The sequence below is a fragment of the Apis cerana genome, linkage group LG11, assembly GCF_029169275.1.
Source record: "Apis cerana isolate GH-2021 linkage group LG11, AcerK_1.0, whole genome shotgun sequence".
In the NCBI taxonomy this organism is placed as follows: domain Eukaryota; kingdom Metazoa; phylum Arthropoda; class Insecta; order Hymenoptera; family Apidae; genus Apis; species Apis cerana.
In genome coordinates this window covers 11,063,140-11,084,011 of record NC_083862.1, presented here as the reverse complement: position 1 = coordinate 11,084,011, position 20,872 = coordinate 11,063,140, and the positions used below count along the sequence as shown (strand labels likewise).

General features: G+C 32.8%; 3 protein-coding genes across 10 annotated transcripts; 2 read left to right on the top strand and 1 right to left on the bottom strand.

The window, feature by feature from the left end:
• Window positions 1–160: 160 nt before the first annotated feature.
• On the bottom strand, window positions 161–4,267 carry LOC107995565 (A-kinase anchor protein 17A). 6 transcript variants are annotated; one of them, XM_062081867.1, is made up of 7 exons: window positions 3,554–4,267; window positions 2,561–3,189; window positions 2,329–2,477; window positions 2,046–2,274; window positions 1,779–1,973; window positions 1,563–1,689; window positions 161–1,496 (listed from the first exon to the last, which is right to left on the bottom strand). In XM_062081867.1, exons 1-7 carry the CDS (start codon window positions 3,726–3,728, stop codon window positions 601–603), a joined length of 2,400 nt encoding a protein of 799 aa, XP_061937851.1. In that variant the 5' UTR covers window positions 3,729–4,267; the 3' UTR covers window positions 161–600. The 6 variants fall into 6 exon arrangements, with proteins under 6 accessions (XP_061937851.1, XP_061937852.1, XP_061937853.1 ...); XM_062081868.1 differs by having other exon boundaries at window positions 2,046–2,253; window positions 3,554–4,253; XM_062081869.1 differs by having other exon boundaries at window positions 2,561–3,289; window positions 3,554–3,673.
• Window positions 4,268–5,160: 893 nt separating this feature from the next.
• Window positions 5,161–10,479, top strand: LOC107995567 (G-protein-signaling modulator 2). 2 transcript variants are annotated; one of them, XM_062081874.1, is made up of 9 exons: window positions 5,161–5,390; window positions 5,462–5,567; window positions 6,116–6,481; window positions 6,557–6,699; window positions 6,782–7,021; window positions 7,109–7,577; window positions 7,674–7,879; window positions 7,953–8,097; window positions 8,190–10,479. In XM_062081874.1, exons 2-9 carry the CDS (start codon window positions 5,523–5,525, stop codon window positions 8,391–8,393), a joined length of 1,818 nt encoding a protein of 605 aa, XP_061937858.1. In that variant the 5' UTR covers window positions 5,161–5,390; window positions 5,462–5,522; the 3' UTR covers window positions 8,394–10,479. The 2 variants fall into 2 exon arrangements, with proteins under 2 accessions (XP_061937858.1, XP_061937857.1); XM_062081873.1 differs by having other exon boundaries at window positions 5,164–5,567.
• A 1,575-nt stretch (window positions 10,480–12,054) lies between these two features.
• LOC107995570 (uncharacterized) lies at window positions 12,055–18,588 on the top strand. Of its 2 annotated transcripts, XR_009831911.1 has the most exons (3): window positions 12,055–15,104; window positions 15,194–17,520; window positions 17,906–18,588. XR_009831911.1 is itself a non-coding variant. In XM_062081861.1 (2 exons), exons 1-2 carry the CDS (start codon window positions 12,567–12,569, stop codon window positions 15,827–15,829), a joined length of 3,174 nt encoding a protein of 1,057 aa, XP_061937845.1. In that variant the 5' UTR covers window positions 12,055–12,566; the 3' UTR covers window positions 15,830–17,631. The 2 variants fall into 2 exon arrangements, 1 of the variants encoding a protein (XP_061937845.1); XM_062081861.1 differs by lacking the exon at window positions 17,906–18,588 and having other exon boundaries at window positions 15,194–17,631.
• The last annotated feature ends 2,284 nt before the right edge of the window (window positions 18,589–20,872 follow it).

Genomic DNA, 20,872 nt, shown 5'->3' with positions numbered 1-20,872 from the left:
TTACTTCGATACATCCTGTACCTTTCCTGAAGAAAAATAAAAAAAGTTAAAACTAATTTATATAATATTTCATTATATATATTTGGATCAATAAATAATTTACCAAAATAAATATCGGTGTACTACTATATGCAGTATTTTGGGGATGATTCAATACATATTTAATATGTTAATGTTATATATTTATTCTTAATCTTGAGATAAAAATGCAGCATTCTTATCTATTATTATTTTTTGACCATTCATAACAATATGTACAATACGCATTCAGAATTCAAATATCCACAGGATTCGAACATTAGCAATATTTTGCGCGTGTATAAGTGATTCACTTACATATTTTCATTCCTATAGATTATACTATAAGAAATCATCTAAAATCAGGAAGAGCCAGTCTGAGAATAAAAATATATATATATATATCTCCTTTTATCAAAGAATTACTACGAACGCGAATATACACAATTACGAGTACATAATTACGGATTCATACATATTTCATACAGATTTTGTACAAAGCGTTAATAAATACGCTTCTCCATTTACGTAAAAGTATTAAAGAAATAAAATGGAAGATCTAGATCTTTTTGTCAGTTCTTATCAATCGGAAGTTATATTCTCCAAATGAGAAGCTTGAGATAATTCTTTGTTTGCAATTTTTTGCTCCATTGCACATATCGATTTATCGGCATCCGTTTTATTGCTAATGATATCCGCATTTTTTGACCAGGAGCAACTTCTTCTACCGGGAGATTTAGGCATAGACCATGTACTACTACGAGATCTTCTCTTAGGAGATCCACTACGAGATTTAGCTCTTGTGACCTTCACTTTCGATACTGATCTTTCGCGCCTACGTCTATAGCGATGTTTGCTATTGTTCCAAGAATTAGAACGACTTCTTGAACGAGTTCTTTTCTTTGATCTTGATCGTCGTGATCGAGATCTCATTCTTGTTACAGATTTCGATCTTGACTTTGATCTTCCTCGTCGTTTTTTCGAACGTGATCTACTTTTGCTTCTACTTCGTCTTCTACTTCGAGATCTCGATCTAGTTTTTAATTTCGATCTTGATCGTGATTTCGATCTCGATTTGTCTCGTGATTTAGACCTTGATTTCGAACGAGATCTTGATCTCGTAGATTTCGATCGTGATTTTGACCTAGATCTCGATCTTGATCTTGATCTCGACCTACTACGACTTCGTGACCGTGAACTTCTATAATCGAAAGCACGATAATCCTGACCTACTAAATGAGCAAAGTACTTGTAATACTGCTCGTTATACAAATGAGGGTTAAACGTATGTAATGTACGATGATTTGCAGCATTACGCCATGAAAATCCTCTACCTCTTCCTCGTAAGAAACGACCACTCCTAGGCATACCTCTTGGCAAACTAGGATAAATCATAGGTAAAGTAGCATCGTAATACCATGGTTGTGGAAAACGTGGATAAAGTGGTGGATAAGAAAGGGGTTCTAGAGGTGCAGGTGCTGAAAGAGATAAAATAATATAAATATATTTAGTGATTCGTATAAATTTTTTCAGCTTATACTCACCTGTTGATGATGATGGATATGTAATATTTTGTTTTAAAACACTTTTTAATTTTTTTGTTTGTTCCTCACCTGATTCTTCACTTTGACTTACAGAATTTTCAGAATTTTTTCCCTTTTTTCGTTTCTTCTATAAAAAAGAAAAAAAAAAGAAAATGAAACTGTTCAATAATAAAAATAAATAAAAACAAATTATAAAAGAATATAACAAATAGATACTTTTTTCTTCTTTTCTTTTTTAGATTTTTTCTTCTTTAATTTTTTAATTTTTTTATCTTTTTTTCCATCTTTTGAATCTTCTTCTGAACTTAATATTTCAATTGTACCATCTACTTTATTATTCTTTTTCTCTTCCTTTTTTGTATCTATGTTTATTATTTCATCTATATTAATTTCATTATTCTCCACTTTTATCTTAATACAAAAAATGAATTTTAATTAAATTTATTATTATAAAAAAATGACAAAACTTTCGTTAATATTTACCTTTATTCTATCAAATAATTCATCTAAAAGACGAATGCTTTCAAGCTGTCTTTGTGCTTTTATTAATTTTTGTCCTTCTCTGGCAATTTTCATGGATACTTTATCTTCTTCCTTCTTTCGAAATATAGTTATAGCTTTACGCTTTCGTTTCTCTTCTCGTTTTTTTCGTCTATTTTCTTTAGCTATTGCTTCAGCCTCTTCCTTCTTCCTAATAAAAATAATGTACAAACTATTATATATACTTGAAATTATATCTATAACTATAAATATTATTGTTAATTACTTTAGTTCCTCACGACGTTTTTCTTCAGCTTCTTCTTTCCTACGTAATCGTTCTGCTGCTAATGTATCTTGTGCTATAAGGCGTTTTCTTTCAAATTCTCTATGTGCTACAGTACTATCGCTCATATGTTTTGTTTTATCAAACGTAATCTGCATAATATAATTAAAACGATATTTTTTAATTTAATATTAAAATAATAAATTATAGATCAAAATTCTTATCGAAATCGCACCTTAATAGCGGCCGTAAATGCTTTATCTCCTTCTTTTTTAAGAAGTTTCATACCACGCAATGCATCCATAGCCCTAACAAAATCCATATATTCAACATATTGAATGTAAGCATCAAAAAATATGCCATCTTCATAACTAAATTTATTTATATTTGTGCCCAGACGCATTCTAGATCTATAGGGATCAGCAGCAGGTACATCTATTCTTCTGAGTATTCCCCATTTTCTAAATATTTTGTTAATCAAGGATTCACTAGGCATTGTTGCTCCATCCTCAGTGAACCATTTAACAGGTAAACCTGTTATATGTATAGTATCTGGCCTTTCTCCAGGCTTTAATTCATTCATATGTTTAGCATCTCTGAAATATGAATCCCAGCTATGCCTTGTAGGAAAATCATCCTTTGCTTCTGCTGCACGGACTTTTAACACATTGGGAAATCCGGATAAATTTAAACGTTGAGAGTCTAATCTTGCAAGTACACGCTGCAGTCTGCATCTGTCTTGCAAGTCTCCTTCCAATCTGATAAATTCCAATGTACTCTTGGCTACCTTCAGAGATGCAAACTCGTCTGGTAGTATAAAGGCACGTATCTTCTCCATTACTTCCCATGTTGATATTGTTTTTCCTGTTTATATCGCAGTTAATTTTCTGTAAAAACCTACTATGCTAAAAATATTGTGTATAATTATAGATTTGCACACAATTTAAAATAATAATGATGTTTCCTGTCACAGAAATCAATATTATTAATAAATGCATTTGCCATTAACCTAAAAGAATTATGAGGTTAAAATATGCAAATGTGATTTCGAAAAATAATTCATATATAAAAAAAAAAATTATAAATATGAAGTATATATAGATGAAAGATTTTGACGAACATTCAATCAAGAATTATAAATAATTGTAAATGCAAATATGAATATAACTTTTATATTAAACAAAAATGCAAATGAAAATAGAATATGTATCATTTTTAACCATTTTACCTGGAACTTTCAGTTGAGGAAGATTAACAGAAACATTTATCTTTGCAACTGGCTTTAAGTAAAGTGCTCGTGGTGTATATAGAGGTACGATGTCACTAAGATCCCTACAGCTTCGAAATAGGTTAACAACCTCACTACTGGAATTTTCACCTACCTTCTTACCATCACTCATCATTAATCTAATGTACTTTCGTTATAGTAGAAGAAGAAATATAAAATTGTGTAATACAAAGAAAAGTTACAATTGTTAAATATCTATCTTACGACAAAGTAAACCCAGTAAGATGAAAACCATTCAGTAGAGAGGTTGTGTATCCATTCGAAATGATAAAAATCTTTCTCAGATCTGAAAGATTCCCCTTCTTCACTTCACCGTTTAATATCGTTTCATTCACCACGATTCAAATCACTTTTGCCGAATAACTTTCCGTTTACCGATTAAATTTCATTCACGAGAACGGTTTTAATCCATCGTTTAGGTTCTGTCAAGCTTAACCGATTGAACACTGTAAATATAAAGAGAAGTCCAAAATACACACAAAGCGTCATGATAGTACATCCGCGCTTGAGTCCAAAATCGTTATGTATTGCATATACGTAGAGAACGCCATCTATGGAATTTTGGTTAATCATCAAACGAAATTTATTTACTATTATTATTATTAATTTTTTGTTTCAAAGAATTAAATTGTTTAGAAATTTGCAAAATTAAAATAAAGTAATTTAATCAAAGTATATTGTAAAAAATAACATTCATTTAATATTCCACAATATTCTCGTCTGTGATCATACGCCAAGATAAAAGAAGGAGAGAAAATAGTGGAAAAAAGATAGAGATAAATTAAAAATTGTGAAATCAACGCCATCTCGAGAGTGCCGCAAATGAAACAAATAAAGAATTAACTTTTACCGCCATCTTTTGAATATTAAAAATATCATAATAATATTTTAAAATAAATTTATCCAAGAGATAGTGCTAATAGTCAAATCTTATCTTTATCTTGTAACAAGCATACTTTGAAGAAATAGGTCTAGTATTTAAGAGATGGCGATGAAAGTAAATTCTTATTCCGTCTTTTTCTAATTATTTGCTATCCTTTCTTTATAAGTTTCATTTGCAGCACTCTGAAGATGGCGTTGATTTCAATATTTTTATATTTTCTCTATCCTTTTCTCACTATCCTTTTCTCTTTGTCTATACTTTACGAAATTTATACATTCAAGAAACAATATCGATATTTAATTCATTTTTGCTTTCTTCTTCGTTTCTTTCTTCGTCTTCTTTCTCTAATATATTGATCAAAATATTCTAACACAGTTTAGATATTCTTATTTTTATTGTAATAAAAAATACACGAATAATTTCTAATTCATAAGTAATTCAATTGATACATGATCTATCTATTATTTATAACAAATGTGTATGAATACAATCGAATACATATAATGCATGATAATGCATGATAATATTTATGAAAAAATATATAAAGAAATTATTTTTCAACTTTTATTTCTTTAATTTTTTATGATTAAATTAAATATAATTCCAACACCTCTTTTATTTTTCGCGCAATCGGTATTTCAGAACATAGGATACAAAGTTATATAAGATGATAGATCTATTTTATATTTCATCCATGGTTTTATTAGCCACATCGAGCGCCATTTGTTTGGACGCTTAATTTTTGGCCAATTGCATTGTGAAAGTGCCACGAATAGTTGTATATTAGATAGAAAAAAGTGACGCGCTTTTTATTCGCAGAAGCATGCGGGTATGATTATACAAAAAAAATAAATCGTAATAAGAAAATAGCAAGACCACAATGCGTGAAAAATTGTACATACCAAATTATTATCATAATCCGATTAATTGCTTACAATTTATGTAAAATTCGCGTTATTTTACAGTCGAAAAACTTAGAGGATTGATTGTTAATTTACGAAGAAAGCAAAAACAAAAAGAAACACAATGTCTTTGAGCGCGAGTGCAGAAAATTTATCATCGGAAGGGCAAGTAAGTGAACCATGTTAAATGCTATGCTTTTCTATGCGTGACTCATACTGTTCTATCATTGCATTATTGCATGATTAATTTATTTTTATTTATTTCAATTTTTATTATTTATTGATAATTTTATAAAGATTTTTATAAACAGTTAACATATATTAAGAAAAATGAAAATATTAGACATATAATGAATGTTTTTTATTATATGTATTTATTAATTATTAATTAATGCATTAATTAATCATTTTTAAGATTTTTTATTTATTTTAATTTATTATTCATTTGAAATTATATATAAATTTAAATTATTAATATAAATTTTGTCTATAATCAATTTATTACATGTTCAGCCACTCCCATAATCATTCCATATTCTTTTCACATTTTTTTTAAAAGCATATTATGATTATATATTAAACATTTTATAATTATGTTTTTCTTATTGAATTGAAATATAATTCTAATATATTTTTATTAATTATTCATAATTTCATTATATAATAAATAATTGTTTTAAATGAAATTTTTTATATTTGACAGAATATATTTGACAGAATAGTGAAAGGTGGAATATGTGTCTTGAATTGGCGCTTGAGGGTGAACGTTTATGTAAGGCTGGAGATTGCAAATCTGGAGTTGCATTTTTTCAAGCTGCAATTCAAGCAGGCACTGATGACTTAAGAATCTTAAGTGCAATTTACAGCCAATTAGGAAATGCTTATTTTTATCTTGGAGATTATGTAAAAGCAATGCAATATCATAAATTGGATTTGACACTTGCACGTAATATGGGCGATAAATTAGGAGAAGCTAAATCCAGTGGAAATTTAGGCAATACTTTGAAAGTTATGGGAAAGTTTGATGAAGCTATGATTTGTTGCAAAAGACATTTAGAAATTTCAAGAGAAATTGGAGATAAGGTGTGTCTCATAGAATCATTTCTTATAAATTTACATGATGTTATTTAAATATTAAACAAAAAATTTCTTTTATAGCTTAGTGAAGGAAGAGCTTTATATAATTTAGGGAATGTTTATCATGCCAAAGGCAAGCAAGCTGGTAGAGTAGGTCATCAAGATCCCGGGGAATTTTCTGAAGATGTCAGACAATGCTTACAACAAGCAGTACACTACTATGAGTAAGAAAATATAAATATAAATTGTTAAAGATAGAAAATATAGAATATATATACATTGATATCATACGAATGCTTTTTATAGAGAAAATTTAGAATTAATGAAAGAATTAGAAGATTCTGCTGCTCAAGGTAGAGCTTGTGGAAATTTAGGAAATACATTTTATCTTCTTGGTGATTTTCAACAAGCAATTTATTATCATAATGAAAGATTAAAAATTGCTAGAGAATTTGGTGATAAAGCTGCTGAAAGAAGAGCAAATAGTAATTTAGGAAATTCTCATATATTTCTTGGCGAATTTGAGAAAGCTGCACAACATTATAAGTATGTATTTATATTAAATTTCTTTTTTTCGTCAATATCTAAAAAAATATTTGTAATATATATAACATATATTATTATATATTATAGGAGAACCCTAGTCCTTGCACAAGAATTAGGAGATAGAGAAGTAGAAGCACAAGCATGTTATTCTTTAGGAAATACATATACTTTACTCAGAGATTATCCAACTGCAATAGAATACCATTTGTGGCATCTTGAAATAGCACAACAGCTTAAAGATCGAGTAGGTGAAGGTCGTGCCTGCTGGTCTTTGGGCAATGCATATGCAGCAATGGGTAACCATGAGAAAGCACTACATTATGCTAATTTACATTTAAATATCTCTAAAGAATTGGAAGATCCAATGGGACAAGCTACTGCACAAATGAACGTTGATGATTTACAAAAAATTTTGGGCTTAGAAAAAGGACAAGAGAATAATAAAGAAAATATTGCACAAAAATTATTGACCAATACAGGATCAAATGTTAATATATCATCACCATGTAGATACAGACTTAGACGACAAAGTATGGATAATTTAGATCTTATTAAGGTAATTTAATTATTTAATATAATTTTATATCTTCCATATATTGAATTTTGAATTATTTATGAAATTATAAATCGTTTACGAAAATCATTTATTTAGCTTACACCGGATGCAAAATTAAAAGAGCAAGCTGAATCTCAAATAGATAAAAGTAATAACGCGACACCGCAAATTACTCAAAAAGAAGAAGATAGTTTCTTCGATCTTCTCTCTCGTTTCCAATCCGGTAGAATGGATGATCAACGCTGTGCATTAAATATAAATCGCAATCAGAAATTTAAAACTATAGCACCCGAAGATGATAAGTATGTAATTTTATGAAAAAGTACTTTTTTTTAAATGATAACATATGTTAAAATAAATTATTTTTACTTTTAGAGATGGAGAAGATTTATTGGAGCTCATTGCTGGCATGCAGAGTAAAAGAATGGATGAACAACGAGTGACATTGCCTTATTTACCTGGCCTAAATAGTAATCAAGATTCTGACGATTCCTTTATCGAAATGCTAGTTAAATGCCAAGTATGTATTATTATATTATTATATATTATTAAGTATCTATTTTTTGCTTTAATTTTATTTTATTATACATTAAATAAATTGCGCGTGTATAGGGTTCACGTTTAGAAGACCAGCGAAGTCCTTTACCAGCAGCATCAACGGTGCACGATGCTGAAGAGGAACACAACCAAAGATCTAATGGGACTACTCAAGCAGGATCAACAGTTCCTGAAGAAGATCTTTTTGCTTTGATACAAAGACTTCAGGCCGGACGAATGGAAGATCAAAGAGCTTCTGGTCCTGGCAAGACTTGTTAAAACATTAATATGTAATTGTGAAAAATTTTATGATAATTAACTTGCTCGAAATTCTACAACTCGTTCCATACAATTTCTCTTTGTCTTTTTCTGTGACAAGGTTCAGTGCTTAATTTGTGCATTCCATTCACAGCCTATGAAATCATTATATGATTCAGACTTCAGAAAATTGCAAGGTACTATTATACCGTCCACTGACATTTGTTCTCCATCTTATATTTATAACAAAATAACAATATTACATTGTTCCAAGCATAACATATTTTATTAAACTTAAAAATTTTCTCTCTTTTAACTGATAATCCATGACATGGTGCCAAAATCTGTACATACAAACGTATGTTATTCGTGCAATCAATCAGAAAGTATTGCACGATATTAAATAGAAAATAATTTTATATTCTTAAAGTAGAAGATTATTTGTTTTATAGTGGCAATTAGAAAATGATTAAATAATTCAAGATAAAAAACAACTTATGACATTGTAAACACTGCCAGGTTGAGAATATGAGTCATACAACAAATATATTTCAGAAGAAAATGTTACATTATAAGCACGGAAAATTTATCAATCCTGGCATTATATATATATATATATTTTTTTTATATGTTCGATAATGTATAATCTATTTATTTACTGATTATTTCCGTGAATTGTGAAGGTGGTAAGTAATGAGGTTGGTGCCAAACGTAATTGATTTGTTGAGATCTAAATATAGAATGTAAAAAACGAAAGAAGAAATTGTTCTTGTTGTTTGTCTATTTTTCTGCATTTATATTTTCTCTATTATATATTGATAGATATACGTGAATTGTAACACGTATAATAATTTTAAATCAACGTTACCCCTTTATCTTACGATATAATTACGATATCAGTTCCCGTCATTCATGTATATTTTACATATTCCAAATAGACGGAGTGTAAATTAATGTATCTGTGGATATAGACTGGATCAATCATGATCATCCTTAATTTCAATAGTACCTAACTAAAAATTCTATATTGATATTATTCCAAAGGGCTAAAATTCTCAAAGGATCTTAATTATATATACATATATATATAAAAGAGAATTCGATTTATAAGAATTCTCAAACTTAATAATTTGATACAATACGCTGTATCGTATGATCTCCGTGTGTTCTACAAATCTTGAAAAGATAACTAGTTGGATAACAATGTTCAAAAGTGGAACGTATTCAACATTCCATTACATAATCCATTGTATTTATAATCGTTAAGATATCTTACAGATAAATAATTTAAATTAATGCAAATCTTATACATTGTTTATCTCTGGATACGATGAGAAGACGCTTTGGTAAAGAATTTTTAAATGAAAAAAATAAGAAAAAATGAAACAATGCCTTAGTAAATTTATGCAATTCTATCGACCTACAATGCATATATACGTGTATATGTATTTCGAGGTTAAAACGTTTCACGCCTACATATTATACTTATGTACTAAAATCTAAAACTAATTGTAATATTAACTATAAAATTAAACCGAGCCTGTTAAATATAAAGCCAACTATAAAGCCATATTTGAGTATTGTTAGTAGAAAGATATTATTGATATCTTGGGAAAAGAAAAACGAGGAATTAATTGTAATTCGTGTATGTACGAATCGTAGTATTATTTTTCTTGTTGTTAAGAAAATTGTGTAACTATGTAAATCTAAAAAATGAAAAATTTATTAAAAAGAAAAAAAAAGATAAATAATATTTCGTTCTAATGGCTTAAATGTACAAGCTCATCTAGTTAATCATTGAAAGGATCGAAATAAATATTGATTCATTATTCAGTTTTATATAACTAAAGATAATACTATTTTTTTGTAAACGTTAAATTTGTACCACATTCTATATCTTTAATATATATTTAGTTTCATAAGGTTCGCGATAGCGTCGTAGCGAACTAGGTACTAATGAGATAATATAGTTTCTTTAAACTGTAATATTTTTTATGGAGTCTGTTTACCGTAGATTCGCAACTCGTCTTCATATAGCTATGTATAATACAGAGATTCAATAAATATATATATATATATATATATATATATATACTTTTTCCACAAATTCTAATATTTAATTATTTCCCACGAACATTTTTATCTTTTTTTCACGACGATCGTCTTTTACTGAAAGAAAAGATTTTCAAATATGTCTGAGATGTCCAGAAAAGTTTCAGAAAACTTTTTCGACGTCTCATCTACGGATGATTCTACGTTATGGTCAGAATGGAACGACGCAACGTTAAATAAGGAAAATTGGGCGTTTCCAAAAAGTAATTAATATAGAAAACTTTTTCCTTCATATAACTCCATCCTTCGTGTAATTTATTCTAGATGGACCAGATGGTTTGTTTCTCGACACACAAGTCGTGCAATTACCTTTATCTTTGAAGTCTCATGAATGGATCAGAGCAAAGGATTTAGTCAATCTGACTGTACGTTCAACGTTAAAAGTTAATTTTACGTTATAAATTTATATTATAAATACAATTCTACGATAATGTGAAGGTGTAACTTGAATTTAGGAACCATTGACAGTAGTTGTCAACAATTTAAAGTACTCAGACTTCATCATTAACAACAGACATCTATTGCACAGCCAGGTAATCTAAATAATCTGAAATTGTAACTCTTTGGAAAAATTTTTATCACGAAAAAAACAAAATTATCAAAAAAAAAATGGGGTATACATTGAATAAGTCAATGTACAATCCACGATCGTTGAAAAATCGGGGAACAAATTGATCCATCCGCTGCAGAACGGATCAAGAAATTCGGGAATTGAACGCGATTAAATTAAGGAACGACTTTCAGTTCGTACGATGGTTTATTTCCACGCTAATAAATCTCCAGTACTGCGGCAGAAATGGATTGGAAATAAGTGGCGAGAGCAACAATTTCTTTTGGATTGGACAGAACCAACCTTGGCAGGGTTGGATGAACGTGTATTCGATGAACAAAGCTGGAAAGGGGGTGCAACATCGCCCCGTTATAAATCCAAACGGTATGTTCTGTTTTATTAATCATCCCCCTCTCTTTTTTTTCTATTTCTTTCCTTTTCTCATTGAATTATCAAATTATCCCTGTTATTTCGATCTTTTCGAATAGCGATTCTTTATTTTATTCGAATAAAAAAAGAAAATCTCTCTCTCTCTCTCCCTTTTTCTATTTTTATTATATTTTAATTATTGTATGGATAAATTATCGTCTCTGTTCGTGTATATATATGTATATATATATATTCATAATTCGAGGATAATTTATAAAAGGAAGGGAGTTTAAAAAAAAATTATTGAAAGATTTTTATTCTATCCAAGGCAAATACATTGTAAGATTGTATTTTCTGGGAACTTGGCGGCGGATAGTGGTGGATGATATGATACCAGTGAATAAAGAAAAGTTGCCACTTTTACCCCGTACTAATAATAATTTCGAATTATGGCCCATGATTCTTTCGAAGGCTTTATTAAAACTTTGCTCCCTCACTTGGAATAACTATGAAATCATAGATTTTCATCCTATTGCGTGTTTAACCGGTAAGTAAAGACTCGTATTACATACGAGTCTGAAGTTATTGTTAAGATAAGTAATCTATTCCATTTGTTTGCTCGTTTTTCTTCTTTTTTCGAACGTAGGATGGGTTTGTTTGAAATTCAAGATGCATTATCAATCGCCGCAAGACAAGTGGGATTTCTTGAGAAAATACGCGGATCATTTCGAATGGGAGAAAGAAGACGAGCAAGAAAGTCAGGGTTAGTCGCGTGTTTTTCGTCCCTATGATCTGTTTATAGCGCTTATAATCTTCGAAAACAGAGGTGAGAACCAAGAAGATTAAAGAAGTGAAAAAATCCAAGGAAACGATGAAAACGAAGAAGTCTAGGGATACCGATCGTACGGGGAAGACCGACGAAACGAGAAAATCGAGGGTCGATGATCCAAAGATTAAAGCGTTGATTAAGCCACAACCAGTTTCCCTGTTTCTCAATTTAGGCGATATAAAAAACGAAATTATCCCGGATTTGGCACCGTGTTGGAGCCACTTTATTTACGTAGATCAGTCGCGTGATATTCCCCTAGATCCTAAAGACGTACGTTGAACAATCAGAATGTAATCTTAAGCGAAATATAAACGTAAGGTTATTAATTAAAACGATGAAAACGCAGGTGAAGCCTCCTCTAGCAAAGTGGAAGTTTTACCGATGGTTAAAATGGGCAATCAGCGAGGAAATAATCAATCCAATCGAATATTTCGTCCCGATCCGATCGTTGAAAATTGTCAGCCCTTTGAAGAAATACGAGGAGAGTGTGGTCAATAAATACAATAAGTCGATAAAGAAAGAAAATAAAGAAAATAAGAACGTTGTTGAGAACGAAGTGCCGACAACGAAGCCCAAAACAGCGGAAGAAAATAAAGTTAATGAAAAATCAAAGAACTCCCAGAAAGATTACGAGACGTTGGAAGATACCTGTTTCTGGGCGGACTTCAACAAAATAGAACCCTTCATAAAAGAAGTTGATTTCTTCTATAAAATAGATTATTTTCAATACACTATAAAATTGTCAGATCGTTTTGCAGCGAAACCGAGCGACGAGAAATCGGAGACGAAGAAGGATAGCAAGAAGGAGAGTAAAAAGAGTTCTCCGTCCAGGCAAAACAAAGATTCCGAATTCATCGACGCGTATCTATGGCCCCAAAAAATGTTAAAATCCAGGAACGATCCATTGTACATTTTCACCGATTCGGTGGAAGAAAAATTCTTCTTGATCAGCTTCTCAACGTTTCAAGTTACCGCGGAAATCGTGAAAAACGAAGGGGAGGACGAAGAGACAAATCCTAAAACTCTGCTAAAAGCGAGCAAGGGTTATCTGGCCGTGGAAAGGAATCATTGGTTTCGAAAACTGGAGAAACCCGACTACTTGATTTTCATTCTAACTGCTGGGACGAAAGCGACTATACTCGAAATAAATCCCGGAAGACATATCTTGCAAGTCTATTGTCATTCAGACTCGAATTGTTACGTGAGTATTTCCTCGGATACGATTTTCCAAGTGGGCGATAGAAGAAAGATGTATCAATTGATGTGCACGGAGTCCGAAATGATCGATAAGATGGCGAAGCACATCAGCAACTCTATAAGTAACGCCTTCCAAGCGTTTGGCACTGAAAGATATCCGAGTGCGTTGAAGGTTTATTACAGTAGCTACTTGCCATTTACTCTCGAGGAAAAGAAAACGAAGAAAATACTTTGTCAAAAGACGCACGAATTCTTTATCAAAGAACTGGCAAACTCTATTGGAAAGATAATTGCCGAGAACGAGTTACCGAACATGTTGAGAGCATTGAGAGTATTTTTTCTCAACCATAAGATCGGTTTGCAATGCTACGACGAGATCTCGGTAGTTTTGAGGACTTTAAGATATAAGAGCATACACGGAGAAGATCTACCTAGTACTTTAGATTCCAAACATATTATTCTTTCTCAAAAGGATGAAGCTGCCAGCATCATTCAATCATTTTTCAGGATGATCACTGTGAAAAAGTATTTAAAGATGCATAATCCTCGACACGAAAAGCACAATGAGATTTTGCAAAATTTACTTAAGATCGTGGAATTGTTTAATTACAACAAACAAGAATCACTGGCTAATACTATACTGAGAAATATTGTCAAGCATCACGATAAATTCTACGATGTTTTCCATTGCTCTAAAGATTTTGAGTACATCTTGCAATCCGTAGAGTTCAAAGGGACGTTGACCAACTTGAAGCCAAATCAATGGTTTCCCATTATAAGAATAATAATAAATCCTCGAGTCGGCGAGGTAGTTTTCGCGAATATAAATCTATTCATTAATCTACCGAGATACGACGTGCGCGTGTTCGACAACGAGATAGACAAAGAGATATTAAAAATAGTGAATAACGTGGTGCCAACTCGTTACGAGCACACGAAACTGGGTTACACCCTTTTCTGTTATGGATGGACCGATAGCGATATAAATCAGATGAAAGAGTTACCCTGGACATTAAATATAATCACCATGAAAGGACAGCCCGAGTTTCAGTTTTTGATCAATGAAATGATCTTTACCATGATCACACCTCCCACCTTGGTCATAGAAGAGCTATGCAACACTTATATCCCCAATTCGAGAAATTACATCTCAAAATGGATTATTCGGGTGATGCAATCTAGTATAGTGACGTTTAGATTACGAGTATCGTACAGTAATGCGAAAATAAGGCTGAGAGTAAAGGACGAGTATGGCAATTTGATAACGAGAAATAGAGGTTTCGCTGTTGTCATCTTACCAGTCGTGTATTTGAGGTTTAACAGAAGATTTGAATCGAATGAAAAGAATAACCACGAACATAAGGAGGAAATCGATATCAAAAAGAATATATCGAATAATAATAAGCATACACCTTACACGATTTATTATTTGGAAGGATCGGTTCTCGGTAAAACCTGGCCACTTACGAGGGCAGAATGGAGTATCGTGTCAGAATTTAAAGTGAAACCAAGTGGATCTCTAGTTAGAACGAAATTACCGTCTAATAATATAATAAAAAAGAATGAAACATCGAGATCAAAGAAAAATATGAAGCAATCCGCCGAAAATGTTCAAACTCTCGAATCCCCTTATTGGATTCTTCAAGTGATCACCGATTCTGGAAGTAAAGTGGAGGTATACACGGATCGTTTTCTTTCTTTTTTTTTTTTAAATAAAATTGCAAAGATAACAATATAAATTTTACAAAATTTTACGTTTGACAGATAATCGAAGACAGGACGAAGGAGTTGGAAATAGCCGAGATGAAGGAAATCTGGGCAAAAGACAATCCCGACAGTTTGGAACGTGGGAGAGAAATCCGTAAAGCTTTCATAAAGAAACACGCGGTCAAACAGCCGATAGAATGTTTCGAGAAGAAAGTTTCGAGCCAGTTTGAAAAATCGTTGATAAAAAAAGACAACGGGCGACCCTTGATGGACGCGCCACAAGATACGTCTTGTACGGAGCAGAGGACTTTGAGTCCGCCTCCTTCGCTTCGTAGACTTCCACCCTTGGATCTGTCGGTATACGAGGTCAAAGAGGATGAGGAGATGTTGAAGACCGAATCGAAAGAACAAATGCTGAGCGTGCTGCGCAAATTGGATGTTACGTGCGCTCAACAGGATTACGAGCATTTTCTCACAGAATTGGAGAATTTCAACAAGTTGCAGAAATTGAACCACGATATACTGTATCGGATCAAATACACCGAAGCGTTTCGCGAAAGAAAAGCTTTAATGGAGAATTTATACGAGATCCGAAAAAATTACATTGCCATGAAATCTCTGGCGCCGAGCGTTAAGTCTACCAAAAAGAGTCCTATAAGCTCTAAGAAAAGCAAGAAGAATAAAAAAACTTAGGCTAATTACGTTTTTAAAATTTAAGAATAGAGTAATTTAGCGGTAAGAAAATTAATTCGATTATAAATGGCCGTTCACAACAAACAGTAATAATAATCGGACAAAAATTTCTATCTACAATATTTGTCACTTTCTAAACTGTAAATTGGATAGAAACATTTATCTATCGCCATTTAATTCAGTGGATATACGCACTTAAATCACACGCTTAATTCCACTATATTACCGGTATCCCAGTAATCCCCTCTCTTTACGAATAATTTAAGAAGCCAGTATCAGTCCCTCGGTTAATCTATTATACAACTGGATACATACTTGTCAGAGATAGTGCATAACTCTACCTTGCGCTATTAAGAAAAGAGAAAAAAAAAAAAAAACTGGAGAAATATCTAGCATCTCCAACATGCATTACCATCTACATATTCACGACTCCAATTCGCAAAAAAGTGTCTCTAATTACCGCTTGAACCTTGTCCTTACTAATCGCCCGAACCGCGGCCAACATGCATAATCCGGTGCAACGACATTCCTCGCTCGGATTCCACAATCCTCGCCAAGTCCTCCTCGATCAAAATATACGATCCATTATCACGTTCTAAAAGATAGCGATCGATGATTCAGGATCCGCTTAAATGGACACGATTTTTCATCGCCAATTATCTAGAACACATATTCCCAAATATGTTATGCATTAAACTTAAACCACTATCATTATGAAAATAATTAGATTTACGTTACGTTCATACTCATACTCATAAAGATTGATAATTAATTGTTTCAAAAGCACGTATGCATTTTTAACAAAAAAAAAGAAAAAATCTAATAAACTTCGTCGCAAGAAAATTTTGTTCAATTCTTTTTATACTTCTTTATACAAGTTTCTTCTTCGTCATCGAATACAAATACTTCTGATTCTGAAAAGGATATTTGTCAACGAGATTCAAAAATTATTGTTCAAAAAGAAAAAAATATGTATATATATATATAAATTTATATAATAATTGACGCGACAGAAAACTTTGAACGAAGATTGTATAGATCTCAGAACCAGGGCACACCGATTAAAAACAAAAATCGCGGATCCAGACTCGGTCAGGGACACGAGAGTTCATCGATACAGAAATCGCGGTTATCGCGAGGAACTCAAACAGAAGTCGATGTTTGCATACTGGTAGGCTGCGGTGCATCACGAGGAGGAGAGGACCGTCGGCGGGGCACCTTTTAATGACGCGGTTCCCCGCTCGGCTGTGGAAAAGAAAAGTACGCTGATCCGTTCCGACCATTTTTCATCCGGGACCAGTCCCCGTCGTCTAGCAAGATTATTACAAAACTGCTTGGGGAAGAGGTCTAGGTTAAGCGCAAGAACAGGTACAGCGCAGCCGAGGAGCGTATAGAGTTGTGTTGGGATTTTATCCAACGTGTGGTTAATGTGCGCTTCTTCCTTCTTCTTCCTTTTTCTTCTTCTTTCTTTTCCCCCGCCTCCCCCTTCCCTTTTTTTCTTTCTTCTTTTTCCATCACAGCGAGTCGGTTTTGCACGATCGGTCTGGTTTTACCGGAGAAATTGATTGAGAGAAGTAGATATACGCGACGAAGAAAGGCGAGTTGAAGGTGTTTCGCTTTGGTCGGTTGTATGTGGAGCAAGTTTTTGTCGGTGATGAGGTAGAAAAAGTGCGGTGGATGATGAATCTCGTGTACGTATATACACTTTGGTTACGACTTTTTATCGAGTTCACCGGTTTCATGCTCGTGTACGCCCAACAGAGATAAAGTTTTTCGCGTTTTGTGGAAATTATTATGGTTTAACGAGGTTATTGAAATCCATTAAGTAATTTTTATCTCATCGCAATGAAATAAAGACGTTAATAGGAAAATGTATCAATGTTATAACGTTACGATTAAATTGAACAAATTATTATTATACGCGAAATCGTAAAATTCTAATTCGAATATCGTATAGAAGATATATATATATATTTCAACTATATTCATTAAATTGATCTCACGAGTTAAATTTCAATTAATACTAGTTTCTATAAAATATACGCATTGATGAAAACATGCATACGCTGATTGCAGGTGCATCAAACGTTGCAGGCTATTCACAGAGCACATCGTTGGCGATCATTTTTGTTGCCGGTTTTCGGATGTCATCGAACGAATTAACAATCGGGTGACATGGTTGGTTTTCACGAACTATGTCGTCGATTCGTTTGTTATGCGAATTCATGTGTTATAACTGGTGCTATGAGAAGAAAGCTTTGAATAAGATCGAGATCTTTAATAAAATTCATTTAATCGAAACATCAATGATTGAAATTAAGGTTCAAAGAATCGTAGAATTGAATGTTCGAATGTGTGCATACGCGCGTGAAGGAATAAAGTGAAGATTGAGTCGAGGAACACGTCATCGTGACTTTTAGTTTAAGATCTTCTTGTCATTCGCGAGCTTCGACAGTTCCTCGCGTGTCTAAGAATTTCTACGCCCGACCAAACCCAACAAAATAATCTCGATGAAATACTCCTCCCCTCCCCCCTTAAAAAAGAAAGAAAGCAAATAAATATTTCCCTCGAACTTAAAAATCCCTCACCTCCGAAAAAGAAAGGGAAAATCAACAACAACAACGAATAATAATAAAACAATTTCCCATAAAAATTACACCTGACTTATTTTTTTCTTTCCTTTTCTTTTAAATCTTCGTCAATGAATTCCATTTCAAACCCGCAAGGCTACTAGAACACTATCAACCATAAAACGCAGCATGGCGACGCTTGGTTTAACGCTTTCGCGGTAAATGAAGCGGCCTCACAATCACAGTAAAGCTTCCCTATGCTCGTGCGATAGCTCGTTTCTCGTTTTACGGCCGTTAAACGGGCCACTGGCGAGTAGGAAAGGGAAAAAGGGGGGAGAAGGGGAGAAAGAGAGAGAGAGAGAGAGAGAAAAGAAAAAGAATGGAAAAGAACGAACACGGTCGTCGTTAATCATCGTTGATCTCGGTGGAGAGTCACGACTTGCATTAGGGACGGCCGACAATTTTCATCGTCGTCGCTCAAAATCGTGGCCGTCGATCGGAAAATCGCTCTTTACGAGCGGCTGTTATCGGAAATTTCTCGCTGGTAGAAGCCGCAAAGGCACGACACGGGATTTATGCGTCCCCGTTAGCTCTCTGTGTCATCTTTCGCCTATTCTTTCCCACCGTGAACGAGCGTTAAGCCTCGTACACGCTGATAATTTGCGAGTATCGGTATAATTTATTAACGTTAACAGCATGAAATTTTAATAGATTAAAACGACGTGATAATCTTAAATCTAAAAATCGAAATTTCTTATTGTTATAATTCAATTTACTTTGACTCGTGATTCGTATATTTTTTTAAATTCCCCCTCCCCTCCTCCTCTTTTTCCTTTGTCTCTCTTTTCTCGATGCATTTAAAACGTGCTGTATTTTAATACGTGCTACCAATCGCAAGTTTACAAATGGAGAATGTCGTAACGAGTAAAATAAGGAAGCTATGTTTCATCTTCTTGAGGTTAACTTTTAACCTCAGTGTCAAGGAAAACATGCATCTCATTGTTATTGCCGCCACCCGCATATAATTCTAAACAGAATTACGTAACGACAATAAAAAGAACGATACGTCTTCGAGGACGACTATGTTTGAAATATTGGATTTTTTTATTTTTTTATATTTATTAGAAGAGGAAGAAGAAGAAGAAGAGAAAAGAGATATATCGATAATTGTGCAGATGCAGCGGATTTTTCAAATGTTTCAAGATAAAAATAAACTTTGCTCCATTTTATTTGATTCTTTTTTTTCTGCCCTGAATATCACGAACGAGTGGTCAACTGACAATGGTTGTTTTTAATCGAAATGACCGGAAACGATGGCTTCTTAATATGCTTATTGGTTCAGAACGCAGAGGCCAATGTCGTTCGCATTTCTCAATCGAAGCCCGAACTTGATAACGTTCATACATACTTCATTGCGAAAGTTTTCTTTAATTAAAATACTCTTAACCTTTTAAATGTACATATTACATTCATTAAAAACTTGTTATATCTTTAAACCAACTTGTTTTATCTTCGTTACGATGATTAAATTTTAAAATCTGCATCTTTCTCGTTCTTTTTCCTTTTTTTTTTCTTTTTTTTTAAGAGAAATAAATTTCGAAAACTTTTAAATTCTTCATATTATTTTTTCAAAAGCAAGAAAAATATTAAAATCCAAAGATCATCAAACTCTTCCCTTAAAGAAATCAAGATCTTTCTTCTCTATATATTATTTCTTCAAAAACAAAATTATATTAAAACAGTTGTCTTTGACAAGATCCTCTCCCTCTCTAATCTCCTTTTCTTCGTCTAAGAAATTTCGAAACATCACTTCTCCAAGAAAAAAAAAAAAAAAGAAAAAAACGTCCAACTTCCGCGTCTCAAAAGATCACATACCCAAAGCCAACGACCTTCTTCCAAAATCCAATTGATGGGCACGACACCCATGTAAGCTCCTCATCCAATCCCAAAAATAAAAGCCATTCCATCTCCATTTAATCCCCTTTCTATATCCAACCAAAAAACCTAAATCCCCTTTTAAATCCAAAACTTTGAATATCTCTCAATTGCGAATACGTTTGATTGCGAGTTAAAATTATAATTCATCATTTTTCCTTTTGAGTGCGACAGTTTCAAATATTTAATTCCGCCGCTTCCCACGCCTCGAGAAAAGTGACACTTTGAAATGGAAGAATCGAATGGTCGACGTGTATTTCCAAATATGGAAAGTGGCACGTGTGAAGCGCGAAATATTTGAGTATTCGAAGTGTGTAGTGACGAGTGTGTAAGTATTTACAAAATTTTGTAAAAGGAGAAAAAAAAGAAAAAAGAAAAAAAAAAGGAACGAAGGAAAGAAGAGGAGAGACAGGGTGGGACCGAACTCATCTCGGTGTTCTTCTGTTGGGCCGTCAGCTGGACGCGGCCGCTGGAGCAGGGCGAGGAGGGAAAGAACTCGTGGAGGGAAGGAGAGACGAGAAGACGAGGGAAGAGAGCC

Bases quoted from the DNA above. Each gene is read 5' to 3' on its own strand.
- LOC107995565 (XM_062081867.1), bottom strand. From the start codon at position 3,728: ATGATGAGTGATGGTAAGAAGGTAGGTGAAAATTCCAGTAGTGAGGTT. The intron at 1,974-2,045 runs GTAAATATTAAC...TTTTGTATTAAG, and splicing joins AATTATTTGATAGAATAAAG to ATAAAAGTGGAGAATAATGA. The intron at 1,497-1,562 runs GTGAGTATAAGC...TATCTCTTTCAG, and splicing joins ATATCCATCATCATCAACAG to CACCTGCACCTCTAGAACCC.
- LOC107995567 (XM_062081874.1), top strand. From the start codon at position 5,523: ATGTCTTTGAGCGCGAGTGCAGAAAATTTATCATCGGAAGGGCAA. The intron at 5,568-6,115 runs GTAAGTGAACCA...TATATTTGACAG, and splicing joins ATTTATCATCGGAAGGGCAA to AATAGTGAAAGGTGGAATAT. The intron at 7,880-7,952 runs GTATGTAATTTT...TTTTACTTTTAG, and splicing joins ATAGCACCCGAAGATGATAA to AGATGGAGAAGATTTATTGG.
- LOC107995570 (XM_062081861.1), top strand. From the start codon at position 12,567: ATGAAAACGCAGGTGAAGCCTCCTCTAGCAAAGTGGAAGTTTTACCGA. The intron at 15,105-15,193 runs GTATACACGGAT...TACGTTTGACAG, and splicing joins ATTCTGGAAGTAAAGTGGAG to ATAATCGAAGACAGGACGAA.